Source organism: Grampus griseus (genome assembly GCF_964374135.1).
Source record: "Grampus griseus genome assembly, chromosome: 12".
Classification (NCBI taxonomy): domain Eukaryota; kingdom Metazoa; phylum Chordata; class Mammalia; order Artiodactyla; family Delphinidae; genus Grampus; species Grampus griseus.
In genome coordinates this window covers 40,190,391-40,202,803 of record NC_139006.1, presented here as the reverse complement: position 1 = coordinate 40,202,803, position 12,413 = coordinate 40,190,391, and the positions used below count along the sequence as shown (strand labels likewise).

At 50.5% G+C, this 12,413-nt stretch overlaps 1 protein-coding gene across 1 annotated transcript in view; it reads right to left on the bottom strand.

Moving 5' to 3' along the window:
• Positions 1 to 3,445: 3,445 nt before the first annotated feature.
• The window catches only part of CABLES1 (Cdk5 and Abl enzyme substrate 1), a gene marked incomplete at its 5' end in the record, with an annotated part of 105,302 nt that continues 96,334 nt past the window's right edge, over positions 3,446 to 12,413 (bottom strand). The window contains 3 exons of the mRNA XM_082667663.1: positions 3,446 to 4,838; positions 6,856 to 7,063; positions 8,340 to 8,446. Coding sequence (XP_082523789.1) covers positions 4,698 to 4,838; positions 6,856 to 7,063; positions 8,340 to 8,446 — 456 coding nt within the window. The 3' untranslated portion in view covers positions 3,446 to 4,697. The remainder of the gene's footprint in view (positions 4,839 to 6,855; positions 7,064 to 8,339; positions 8,447 to 12,413) is intronic.

The following is a 12,413-nucleotide window of genomic DNA, read 5'->3' as shown; positions in this document are numbered from 1 at the left end:
ACGGCACCTGGAGAGGGTGCCTTCCACTTCCAGTGGTCTCTCTCCAACCTCTTGAAGCATCTCAGGGGAGACCCATGGAGTCCTTGCCGTCACCCACAGAACACAGGGTAAGACACATTTTATAAAATGCTACGTGGACCTCAATGAAGGTCAATCTGGAATCAAACTGGAGATCTGTTCATCATGATGTCCCAAGGTCATGACTGTACAGCTCTCCAGCTCTGGTAGAGGGGGCTCATGCTCCAGCACCCACCACGGCTCTGACCCTCCACTGTCGCAACTCTCCACCTGGGCATGGACCCGAGAAGCTGAGATACAGGCCTCATCCAGGCAGTGACCTTAGTCAACACCGGATGAAGCGATCACTATAAGCCAGCTCTGCGCTGGGACCTCCTATCGGTTAACTGTACCTTTATCCAATTTAAATCTTTCTGGCCATGTGCATCCACAAAAATGTTAGATGAGGCAGTTAGGTAAACAACTGTCAAAACTACCTTTCAGTGAGAGACTGGCACTGTTCTTTTTGGTGTTAAAAACCATCTACAGGACTTCCCTGGTGTCACAGTGGTTAAGAATCCGCCTGCCAATGCAGGGGACACAGGTTCGAGCCCTGCTCCGGGAAGATCCCACGTGCCGCGGAGCAGCTAAGCCCGTGCGCCACAACTACTGAGCCTGCGAGCCACGACTACTGAAGCCCGCATGCCTAGGGCCCTTGTGCCGCGACAAGAGAAGCCGCCACAGTGAGAAGCCCGTGCACCGCAATGAAGAGTAGCCGCCCACTCACTGCAACTAGAGAAAGCCCGCGCGCAGCAATGAAGACCCAACGCAGCCAAAAATAAATAAATAAATAAAATTAAAAAAAAAAGACATTACAGAGATTTGTAAAAAAAGTAAAACAATGCCACTCTTCCCACTAGATTAAAAAGAAAATCTACAGTTCCTGTTTTAGACAACTTTATACATGAGTAGTATCTTTTTTCAGACAGAAAATTTATTTCCTATGCGTATTGGAGGAATAATACCTCTCAGATTTTAATGCATACAAATGTCCACAGAATCTTGTTGAGATGCAGATTCTGCATTTGTAACTAGACCCCAGGGGATGCCAACTCTGCTGGTCCTCAGACCACACTTTGAGTAGCAAGATGGTAGCGGGAGACGGTACACGGGTAAGTACCATCCTTGCCAGGTGTGTCTTCAGGGTTCAGCCAGCTCAGTGTTTGAAGACTTTCTGGAATATCTCTTTAGAAGTCTGCATGGCCCTTTGTGCAATGGGGGCTGTCAGAGCGAGCACTCCCTGCCTTGACAGTGAGAGGACCATGCCCTTGAATTATTATTTTCTTCTTTTATAGCTTTTTGCCTTGTTCTGCCTTGCACTTGCACTCCTGGAAGACGTTTTCAAGTTGGTGCTGACAATATGTGACTCCAAATATCTAGCCTTGATGTTTCCTCCCTCGTCCGGTCCTCAACACTCTACCTGGCCCTGCTGGGACCTGGCCAGCAATGTGCTTAACCAAACCGTCCTGACAGCTCCTAGGAGATGAACTCAGGCTGTCCCCGGGGCAGGGGAGCCCTGGGACGCTCCGCCCCACACAGAGAAAACAATGAACAGGTAACAAAACTACCTGGCTCACATTGCTTTGTTCCAGCCTACCCCTCCTCGGCACAGGCAGATTGCAACGGAGGCAAAAAGGCCGGCCGTTCTGCACGGAACCGGAAACGTCTAAGAAAGAGTTCAGTGGTAGGGCGATGAACAGACCTGTGTGCTGCTGCGGGAACGGAGGGGCCCGTGGCACGCAGTGGTCTGTGTGGAGTACGGGGAGGCCCAGAATGGGTGTGCTGGGTGGGCCGCCAAAAGAATAGAGGAAGTTTGGGTCAGGAGAAAAAAACCAAGGAAAACAAACAGCTTTGCCTTTGGTGTGGATTTCCTGCTTTAATGCAGGTTTGATTGGGGGGAAAGAAGGGAAAGGAGTGACCTCTACTGTCACTGGCCTGAGGCCTCCAGGCCTTTGGGGGACGGGGACTGATCCTGCCCGGGCAGGGCGCACAGCGGGCCCACTGCTTGGGGACAGGGCAGCTGCCACCAGGCCGGCTGCTCCTTGCTTTCCATCTCTAACCTGACCTCACAGTCAGGGCACCAGAGGAGAGACACCCCCGGTCCGCCAGGCCAGTCTGGGGAAACCAAGTCAGGTGGGGCGGCTCCTGCCATCCCGAGGAGCGTGGGCTTCCCCAGACCCTTGGCCTTGAGAACTGCAGAGCCTTCAGGCAGCCCAAGAGGGAGCAGGGCTTGCAAGGGGTCCAAGCCTGCCGCTGTGGTGGACGGTGGAAGGGCAGAGCCTCGGGGTCTTCTAGAACAGTCTGCTGAGCGGCCGCCTTCTCTCCACACAGGCACAGGCTGCCTCCACGACTCCTTGCCAAAGCCCGAGTCTGGGAAGTGACTGGCAGTCACCACATTCCAGGAGGCGCCGGCAGTGACCTTGGAGCCCTGGCCGCCGCCTCATTCCCCTTTTCCTTCGGAAAGCTCATGTGATGGACAAGGTAAAGGAGAGCTCTGGACAGAATCTTTCATTCTCAGCCTCCTTCCCAACTGAATTAAAACCCATAAACTCCCCACTTAACAAACCCACAGGTCAAAACAGATGTTTAAATTGTCTTAACAAAATGGACACACAACTTCTTAAGTCCACCTCATAAATGCCCCAAACCAAACTGCCCCAAACCCAAGAACCTGAGCCTGGTTTTAAGACACAGGCACGATGCAGGGTGTTGCCCTCTGCACATCTGGGCCGGTGGCCCGTGTCACCTATAGGATGTCCCCTGAGCTTGGCGGGAGACTCAAGGCAGATGGGTGGCGGGGAGCTACAATTTCTAGATGCCAGTGGCCTCGCATCTCTGAGAGGCTTTCCACCCACCAGGCCCTCACCGGGGAGCTGAGTGGGCTGGGAACCAGAGGGCTCATCAGGGAGAAGCAGGTGACAGACACCAGCAGAGGAAGGTCAAGGGCGGGTTATATTCAGGTGATGGAGACATTCTGAACACTTCCTGTTTCTTTCCCAATTTGCCTCATAAACAGTAGGTGTCCCAGAAATAGTAATCTATCAAGCCCAAGAGATCACGTTCATCATACCCCTCAACAAAATCATCTCACGACTGAATCCAGCTAAGGAAATTTGTTAGCAAAATATTTATGACTAAACTCTGTTACTCTGGGTCCTGTTTGCTCTACCCCTGGCCACTCCTTGAATTCCTCCAACCTGTGACTGTCAGATTCTTTCAAGCTCTGCTGACTAAAGCCCGGTACCCCGTCGCCACTTCTCTGGGGTGATTGCAAAGCTCCGAATCTGTGTGTCAAACCGAGGCGGGGATGGTGGCAGAGGAACTGTAATGCAGGGCGAGGGTGATTGGTGAGACGTCACACGTCTACACATACACATACGTGGATATAGAAACAATAAAATCTTTTAATTCTCTCTTTACAGGGCCACAGGCTTCCTTCCGTCTGGTGAACCACAATGGGCGCCTCTCTCCGGCAGCTACGAGGGCACAGAGCGATGAGGTGTCTCCATGCAGGTCGTCCCCGTGAATCGGTACAAGTAGCAATGAAAACTCTGCACTGACAGCCCTGGGGACACGGTGATGCTAAGAGCTGTTGCCTCTTCGATTGACTCAGCCTCAGTCAAGATACGGTTTGTCCCAACTGTCAAAAACCTCAAAACACCCATCATGCGTCTTACCCCTAATCTGGATTTTATAAAACGCTTTATATAGACAGGTAGATACATAGGTAGCACAATAAATGTGCCTGTGATGCACTCTAACATAGAGCACAGGAACACACACATGGATCCCGACCCCGCCATCGCCACAGCAGGGAAAGTGTGAAGGTTCGTGTACACGCAGGACGCGATGGCGGAAAGGTATAGAACGTCACATGCCACACCCTTCCACGCAGCCCATCTGAGTGAGAGCTTGTCTTTGTCCCATGGGTGGTAGGAGCAGTAACAGAAACAATGTCATTTTCTAAGGGCAGAAGCTGTCCACCTGGTACGGACAGAGTGACTGTTATCCAGAGATTAGGTAGAAATAATTGCCGAGGGTCAGCCTGGCTCCTGACCCCAGGCTGAGGTCTGTTCTGCAGAGGGTGGGGCTGGCTCTGTGGGTGGAGGCCTGATGTGACATCTCTCAAACACACTCACACTCAGCCACACGCTCCAGAGGAAAGTGCACTTCCAACAGCGGATACAAAAATAGATTGGCACGCTCTTTTGACACACTGAGGGTATCTTTTAGAAGCTCTCTCCCAACTTCTGCAAATTCTCGTCCCCAATCTGCTCTAGAACTTTGCACTCCGAGTTGGAACAGGGCTGGAGAGAAGGCCCTGGACCATGCCTGCCAGGTCTGCGTGTGGTCGCGAGGAAGTCTGGGTGAGGCCAGCTAGGAAATCTGGTGAGTGGGGAGCTGGGAGAGCCATCTTCTGCTCGGGTCTCCCCTTCCTGGCTGAGCAGTAAATGGTTCACAGCCCATCTCGGCTGGCCAGATGGAAGACTCCCTGAAAAGTTTCTGGTACTGCTTCTACACAAAAACATGTCGAGTGGAGAAAAGTTTGCTGTGTTGAGTTCTATTTTTGTATTTCCAGTAGTACGCGCTGCCCCAGTGAGCTCAGGGGAAGTGGTCCCGGCCCTCCTAGGAGGCCTGTGCTAGGAGCTCTGTACCAGGCGTCTGTAGTGGGGCATGACTTCGTGCTCCGGCAGATGAAGGGCAAATTCCAAGGCCACCAACACCGGGAACTCAAAGGCAATCAGTTCTCGTCTATTCAGCCGGAACTTCTCTTCCAGCTTCTGCAACAGAAATAAAGGAAACCAAAAGCCTTTTAGCTTTGAAATAAAAATCCTAGGTTTTCTCCACGTGTAACCTCTGTATCCATCAGCCAGAGAGGGTTTACAGAGAAACCCGTTATGGGCAAGACTGTGGAGGAAGAAACGGAGGCATCAGCTGTGTTTCCTGCTCTCAGTCCTGATGGAAAAGGACTCCTACCTCCCTGAGGACCCACAGTCTGCCGGGAGCCTGAGATACATCCCGTGACTTCATGAATCTCTTGATAATCTTACACGATCAGTGTTACATTTATCTCCATTTTACAGATGGGTAAATGGGGTCAAGAGGTTAAGAATTTGTCTAAGGTGACATGGGCAGCAAATTGAAATGCTGAGAGTCAGACTCAGCTGAGACCCAAACTGTACCTGTTACAACTAGGTTATTCAGGCTTAGAGGTAAGACTAAAACCATAGCAAATCACCTATAACAACAATATCCACGTGGAAGGTTTAGGATTGGGGGAGCTGGTCATGTGTAGTTTGGTCCTTGCATTTTATGCTCGAGGACCAAGTCCTGGCGAGGCTGCCTCACTTTCAGAGCATTACACGGCCTGTGTGGATCTGACTGGGCTGAGCCCACGCCCAGGGGCTCCCCTCCTGCACTGCCTCTTGGTCCAGCTGCTGCCGGAGTAGGAATGGAGAACAATCAGGGTGAGCGTGGGTAGGAAGGGCCTCATCTTTGCTAGAGTACATTCTGCTTTGGCTTAAACTTAGCTTTTGGCTTAATTAAAAACACAAAAAATCTCAACAGCAGAGTAGTCGGCGACTACTTTCAGATTATAACTGGGCTGGGATCTCGCGTTCAGTTAATTGCTACTGCAAACGGCCTGTCCGATCGTTACTCTTATATCCTGCATTGGTACTATCAGCATTGCTGGATGATATATTTCTCAACTATGAAATGTGTGTAACAGCACACTTGTAAAGATTCATTAGTTCAGCTATTATCTACGTAAACCTATTGATTCTCAGCTCAGATTTGGTATCCAAATCATGGTCCTAAAAGTGTTTACTACACAAATTAGACGATTCTGTACCATTTCTTCCATGGATGGATGAATGGATAAACGAAATGTGGTGTATACATGCAGTGGAACATTATTCAGCCTTAAAAAGGTAGGAAATTTTGAGGAATCTCCTGATCTGTTGGCTTTATTGTATCTCAAGTTTTCTATGAATACACTGATTTTTTTTTTTTTTTTTGTCTGCGCCGCGCAGCTTGTGGGATCTTAGTTCTCTGACCAGGGATTGAGCCCAGGCCCTTGGCAGTGAAAGTGCGGCGTCCTAACCACTGGACTGCCAGGGAATTCCCAGAATACACTGAATTTTAAAAACAGGCATTCTTGTATCTGTCCAAGAAGATCAGTGTTTCCTTGCCTTAAGGGGCTCTACTTTAATTTTTATTTTTTAAAATTATTTATTTATTTGGCTACACTGGGTCTTTAGTTGTGGCATGTGTGATCTGGTTCCCTGACCAGGGATTGAACTTGGGCCCCCTGCATTGGGAGCACAGAGTCTGAACCACTGGACAACCAGGGAACCCCAAGGGGCTCTATTTTAAAAGGAAGGAGATACCACTCAGCCAGGCCCACGCCCTTCCCCAAAGCAGCCGAGGCCACAGGAAGCCAAGGTGTGTCTGACGGATGTTCTGCAGGTCACACCACCCGCAAGACCCCTGGCTATTACAGTGGCTTCTGGGGCTTGGAGAATAAGCTCACCCTCATGGTGCCTGAAAGCGTATTTTATGGCCAGACCCAATACTGGGGATCTTCAGTCTCATCAGAGTGGCCTATCCCTCCGTTCTAAGACAGCCCGAGATGTGGGGTCTGACATCTGCCGTGGAAGGGCCAACCTCACAGCCCTGGTCCCTTAGCTGGTACTAAGGCTCGGAAGTCTCCAACCAGGCTCTTCTGAGACCAACGCTGGCCTGGAGTGCATGCCCCGCCCCCCCAACCAGCCAATCAGAATTCAGCCCACTTACGTCAATTAAATGCTTGACTTCATGTTTTTTGAGGTCGCTTCCAATTTTGGCTGCTAAGAGCACGCACGCCCCGGCACAAAGCTTCCGGTTGTGTTTGTTTAGCTTTCCCTTGAGGGCGAGCTTCTCAAAGTAGACAAATGCCATGGCCACCGTGGGCTCCTCAAGGCCACAGTCCTCCTGGGCAAGCTTCCGCATCTCTCGCTTCAGGCTAGAAAAAGACGGGAGGGAGGGAAGAGTCTTATCAGAACTTGGAGTTTCGAGTGACCCTAAAGAAAAAGACTGCCCTGTCTTGAAAGCATTTTCTGTTTCATTTCCAGAAGGGCGACGTGGAATGGGATTAAATCCCTATGAGTGAGAAAGTTACGTTATATGTGGCCAACAGACTTAAGTCGCTGGGACTTCAAGCCCTTCTCTGTTGGTCAAGCTGTACAGACCACGTCCAGATGGGACCATGTTGAGCCCAAGTGGATAGGTGAGGGTCCGGAAACTAGGAGTAGAGCTGCCCACAGTGACAGAGGGAAACTAAGGTCATTCCAGAGAGACAGTTACTCGGATAAATTAGGTACTTGGCATCAGCTCTGCCGAAGATCGCTTATGGCCACTAACTATGGCCGAAGAGGGGTTAGACTAAGAGTGCAGCAAACAGCCTACTTAGGAAAGCTGCCCAACCAACAGACAAAATACGAATACTTAATTTTTCTCACCTCTTTGGCTAGGAACGTGCGAGAATCAAATCAGGATTGGGCATAATCCTAAATTACATTTATGTATGAATTACATTCGTACATAAATGTATGAATGCTAGCACGTGTTCCAACACTACGTGTATAGCCTAGCCTCCATTACTACACACACACACACACACACACGCCCTGAAATCTTGCTGTCCTGGCACTCAGACACAACACAAGTCAGCTTCTCTCCAGCCCAGCAGGGCCAGTCCTCTCGATTACTGGGCCGGAAGATGTGGGTCACCACAAGGTCGATCCAATCAGCTGCAGGGGAAATTTGGGCCTGATTTTGCTTTGGCCGTTTTGCTGACTGCTTACATATAGGGCTTGGCTGTCACCTCTGGGCAGACGGTTGTGGGTAAAGAGTTATCTCAAACCCTCTGATACCAATTCTGTTCTGTTTTGCCTGCATTTGAGAACGCAGGGAACTGAATGTTTCCTATTCTCAGTTTTCCATAACATAAATCTTACTGAACTGTAAGCCACAGATAGTATGAAATGATTCTTTCATAAGGAACCGCACTCCAGATCCTTGTCAGCTTGTGTCAAGGGCTCTGCCTCTGTCCTGCCTGCCTTGGCTCACTCACATGTGGGCACCAGTCAGCCAGCACCGGACGAGCCTCTTTTAGCTGAATGTGACCATGTTTCACTTCCCCAGAACAACAGAAGACCCCCCCGTACAAAGCACGAGCTCAGTGCGTGCTGGGAGAGGGGCCTGGGGGAAAGTTCAGGTGGGTGTTCATCCCCACATACCTCCTTATTTTGCTGAGTGTTAACTTAATGTGAGGAAACTTCTCCTTGAAGGTCTCATTCATGTCCTTCTTGAGATCCGAGGGCTTCACGTAGTCGATCACCGTGGTCTGAAACAGATGGGGCGACACAGCTCACTCCTTAAAATACTGGTCATGGGAGTAATCACGTGCAAGTTAGAGCCAACTTCTAACACCCTGCACCACCAGCAACAGGGAACTCAGATGAGGGCCACCTCAAGGGCTCTGCTGGAGGCAGGAGCCTGACGGGCAGGGCCTCTGCAGGTGGATGGAAGCCAAACCCCGTCCATCAGCAGGGCAACACTTAGAAATCGTCAGGAGTCTGTGCCTCTTAGTGCCCGTGTTTCAGCCTGTTGTTCACAGAGTGTGATATCTGGACCCTCGCAGATCTGGGTACAATCCTCACGACCATCGTAAGTCATCTGGCTGTGAGAGGTGTATTTATTTAATGACCCCAAACTTCAGATTCCACATCTGTAAAATGCAAACAGCAACGGCGCCTACCTCATACGGCTATTTGGAGAACTACGTCAGAAGTGCTCTGTGCGGTGCTTGGTATACAGCAAGTGCTCAATAAATGTTGGCTACTGGTTTTTTATTTTTTTAATTGTGGGAAAATACCCATGACATAAAATTGACCATTTTTACCTTTTTAAAAAAATAATTAATTAATTAATTTATTTGTGGCTGTGTTGGGTCTTTGTTGCTGCGCGCAGGCTTTCTCTAGTTGTGGCGAACGGGGGCTACTCTTCGTTGCGTTGCGTGGGCTTCTCATCGGTGGCTTCTCTTGTTGCAGAGCGCAGGCTGTAAGCATGTGGGCTTCAGCAGTTGTGGCTCGCGGGCTCTAGAGCACAGGCTCAGGAGTTGTGGCGCACGGGCTTAGTTGCTCCACGGCATGTGGGATCTTCCTGGACCAGGGCTCTACCCCGTGTCCCCTGCATTGGCAGGCAGATTCTTAACCACTGCGCCACCAGGGAAGTCCATTTTTACTGTTTTTAAGTGTGCAGTTCAGTGGCATTAAGTACATTCACCATATCGTACAACCATTACCACCATCCACCTCTAGAACTGTTGTCATCTTGCAAATCTGAAACTCTGTCCCGATTAAACGCTAACTCCCCATTCTCTCCCCCCAGCTCCTCCTGAAAACCACCATTCTATTTTCTGTCTCTCTGAATTTGACTACTCCTCATAGAAGTGGAATCACACAGTATTTGTCCTTCTGTGTCTGGCTTATTTCACCACGCATAATGTCCTCAAGGTTTATCCATGTTGTAGCATGTTTTAGAATTCCTTCCCTTTCTAAGGCTGGGTAATATTCCACTGTAGGTATGTAATGTTGGCTATTATTAACAGTCCCATGAATCCTGAGTTCCTCCTCCTCCCCTTGCCCTTCCCAATTCCATTCATCCTGAAAGACCGGCTCCTTCGAGCTCTCTCTGCGTACCCTGATCTCCCTTCCTTCTCTGTGCCTTACACTATTAACTCTGAATTAAACTCAGTCTAGTGGGGAGGGATAAATTGGGAGACTGGGATTGACATATACACACTACTATATATATAAAAGATAACTAATAAGGACCTGCTGTATAGCACAGGGAACTCTACTCAATACTCTGTAATGGCCTATACGGGAAAATTTAAAAAAGAGTGGATATAGGTATATACATAACTGATTCTCTTTGCTGTACACCTGACACTAATACAACGTTGTAAATCAACTATACTCCAAATTAAAAAAAACCAAAACAACTCAGTCTGGCTGGATCTCACCAGAGTACTCTTACCCCACCTCCTCAGGAACATACTTTCCAAGGGCTGCAACAACGTGGGATGCCCCTCCTGGCTGGTTACGGGCAGTAACCTTTGTCAGGCAAAGCCAGAGAAAGAAGAAACCACACACTGTGATGAGAAGGCCGGTTCCCGTGGACAGCTACCGCCAGCCTCTTCTCAGGCGAGTGCCTGGCCTTTTCCAGAAGACACGTCCAAGGTCTCCTCAGCAGCTCTAACAAAAGTTGGTGGCTTTCTGTGAACACCCCCATTCAGAAGACGTTTGCTTGGACACGGTTTCAGAACAGGCACATGGAATGTCTCTGGTGTCACTTTTATAACCAAGAGCAGGCAAAGAGCCTGCACGTCCAAATTCACACTGATCTCGGCGGGACCTTCTTTGCTTCTCTGGCTAAGAAAGGCAAACCACAGTCCTTTTAACGCACACGATTCCACCAAGCTTGTGCAGAGCTTTTCCACTTCTGGGTGGAGGTGGACTCGGTGGGTGCAATGCTGTGACTTCCACCTCGGAGCTGTGGTCTTTCCAGCCCAATCAGGAAGGCTGTCCCTCAGCTGACCCAGGACACACCCATCTGGTAGTTGCCATGTGTCCTGGCGACGTGCTCTCTGCACCGTGATCTTGCCCAGGTGATTTTTATGAGAATCAGATCCTCCTTGCCTAGGCTGCAATGCTACTTCTGTAGGATCATCTTCCCTAAACCCCAGTGATTCACCTTTACTATACACTATGGCTTGGATAGCCAACCCCCTTCTGGGATGCCTTGCTGTACTCCCCGACTTCTTTGCAGCTAGGATTCCAAATACAATTCCAGTTCTTCCTATCCCATGCGCTGGTGTCAGAAAGCAGAGCTGAAGCAGAGGCTGGGCTTCTGTTGTTTCTGCCACCAAGAAGAGTTGCCACAGGAGCCCTAGAGTCCCAGTTTCCATTTTGCGGGTGTAGACCACAGTAGGGCAGCATGGGTCTGGATCCAGCAGCAGTGGCAGCTTCCTGACCATGGAGGTGGCAATACTGTCACATCCAGAGCTGACAGCCAGTGCAGATGCCCCTAGTGACCTGGTTCTGCAGTGTGGTTTTGGGATCATTCCGGAAACCCCAACCTAGGCTGTTTCGCCAGCCTCCCCAGTGACTCTATACGCTGTTTGGTGCCCTGGAAGAAAATGCCTTTCTTCTTAAACTAGCTCGAGTGGATGCTGTGCTTCGTAACTGAACCATAACTTACGCACACGCTGTTTTCACTGATGGCATTTACTGCCACTGTAACAGGACCTTACTGGGGGGATGTGGGATAGGGCAGAGCTCTGCTTCCCCTAAAGGCACCGATGTCATCAGTTCACCGCACTGGGGTCCTCCCACGCCACTTCCTGACCAGTCCTAGCTTTAGAAGGGCCCCGTGAGCACCAACAACCCAGCTCAGCTTGCAGCCCTGGAGGTGGGGCAAGGAGGGCTCCGGCCACCCCCAAGCCCAGACCTTGCAGGAGAGACTCTTATTTTTATGAGTAGCCTCATCCTAGCTCTTGGGATACGGAGCTGGGACCTACTTTTCCTGGCAGCAGGAGGAGTGGAGAGCTATATTTGTTTCCATGCTGGACCCTGGAGAGGGGTGGAGAAGGAGGGCCAGTGAGCTGATGCTATGAGACCCTTGGCTCAGCACCTGGCCCCCAGCGAGGGCTGCACGTGGCCAAGCCCTCAAGTTCACGTTCTAAGTGGCAGAATTCCTCTGAACCCCAGCTCTGCCACCTGGAGGTACAGAGGTGGCACTCTGTGATGCCTTCTGTGAGGGGTTTCCAGCCACAGGGCCATGTCCTGGTGACTGCTCCCCGCACCGGGCAGAAGACTGGCTGGCAGTCTGATCCTCCATTTACTGATCTATTTGGCCATCACCTGGCTACTGTCTTTCCTCAACTAGATATAGTACATTTTGGGGGTGAGACAGTCTCTGCAAACTTCCATCTTTCTGTCAAGGCCCCCCATTTCCTGACCTCCAAGTGGCCAGCAGCCCTGTCCTCCAGGGCGGTGTGGCAGAGGGAGGGTGGCTCCACTGGGGAAGGTACAGGACGGACACAAGCCAGCTGGGCCCGCATTCCTAGGGGGTTGCAGCGTCAGGAAATCCAAGGGCATCCGGGGAAAGAGGCTGTGCATGCTGACTGCTGAAGGCTTGCTATGCCTGGACCTGAGGCAGGTGCCCAATAACAGTCATTCTAGTTCACTTGCTTACATATATTTTGGGGGGTGAGGTAGGTTGGCTTCTGGGGCAAAGAAATGCTG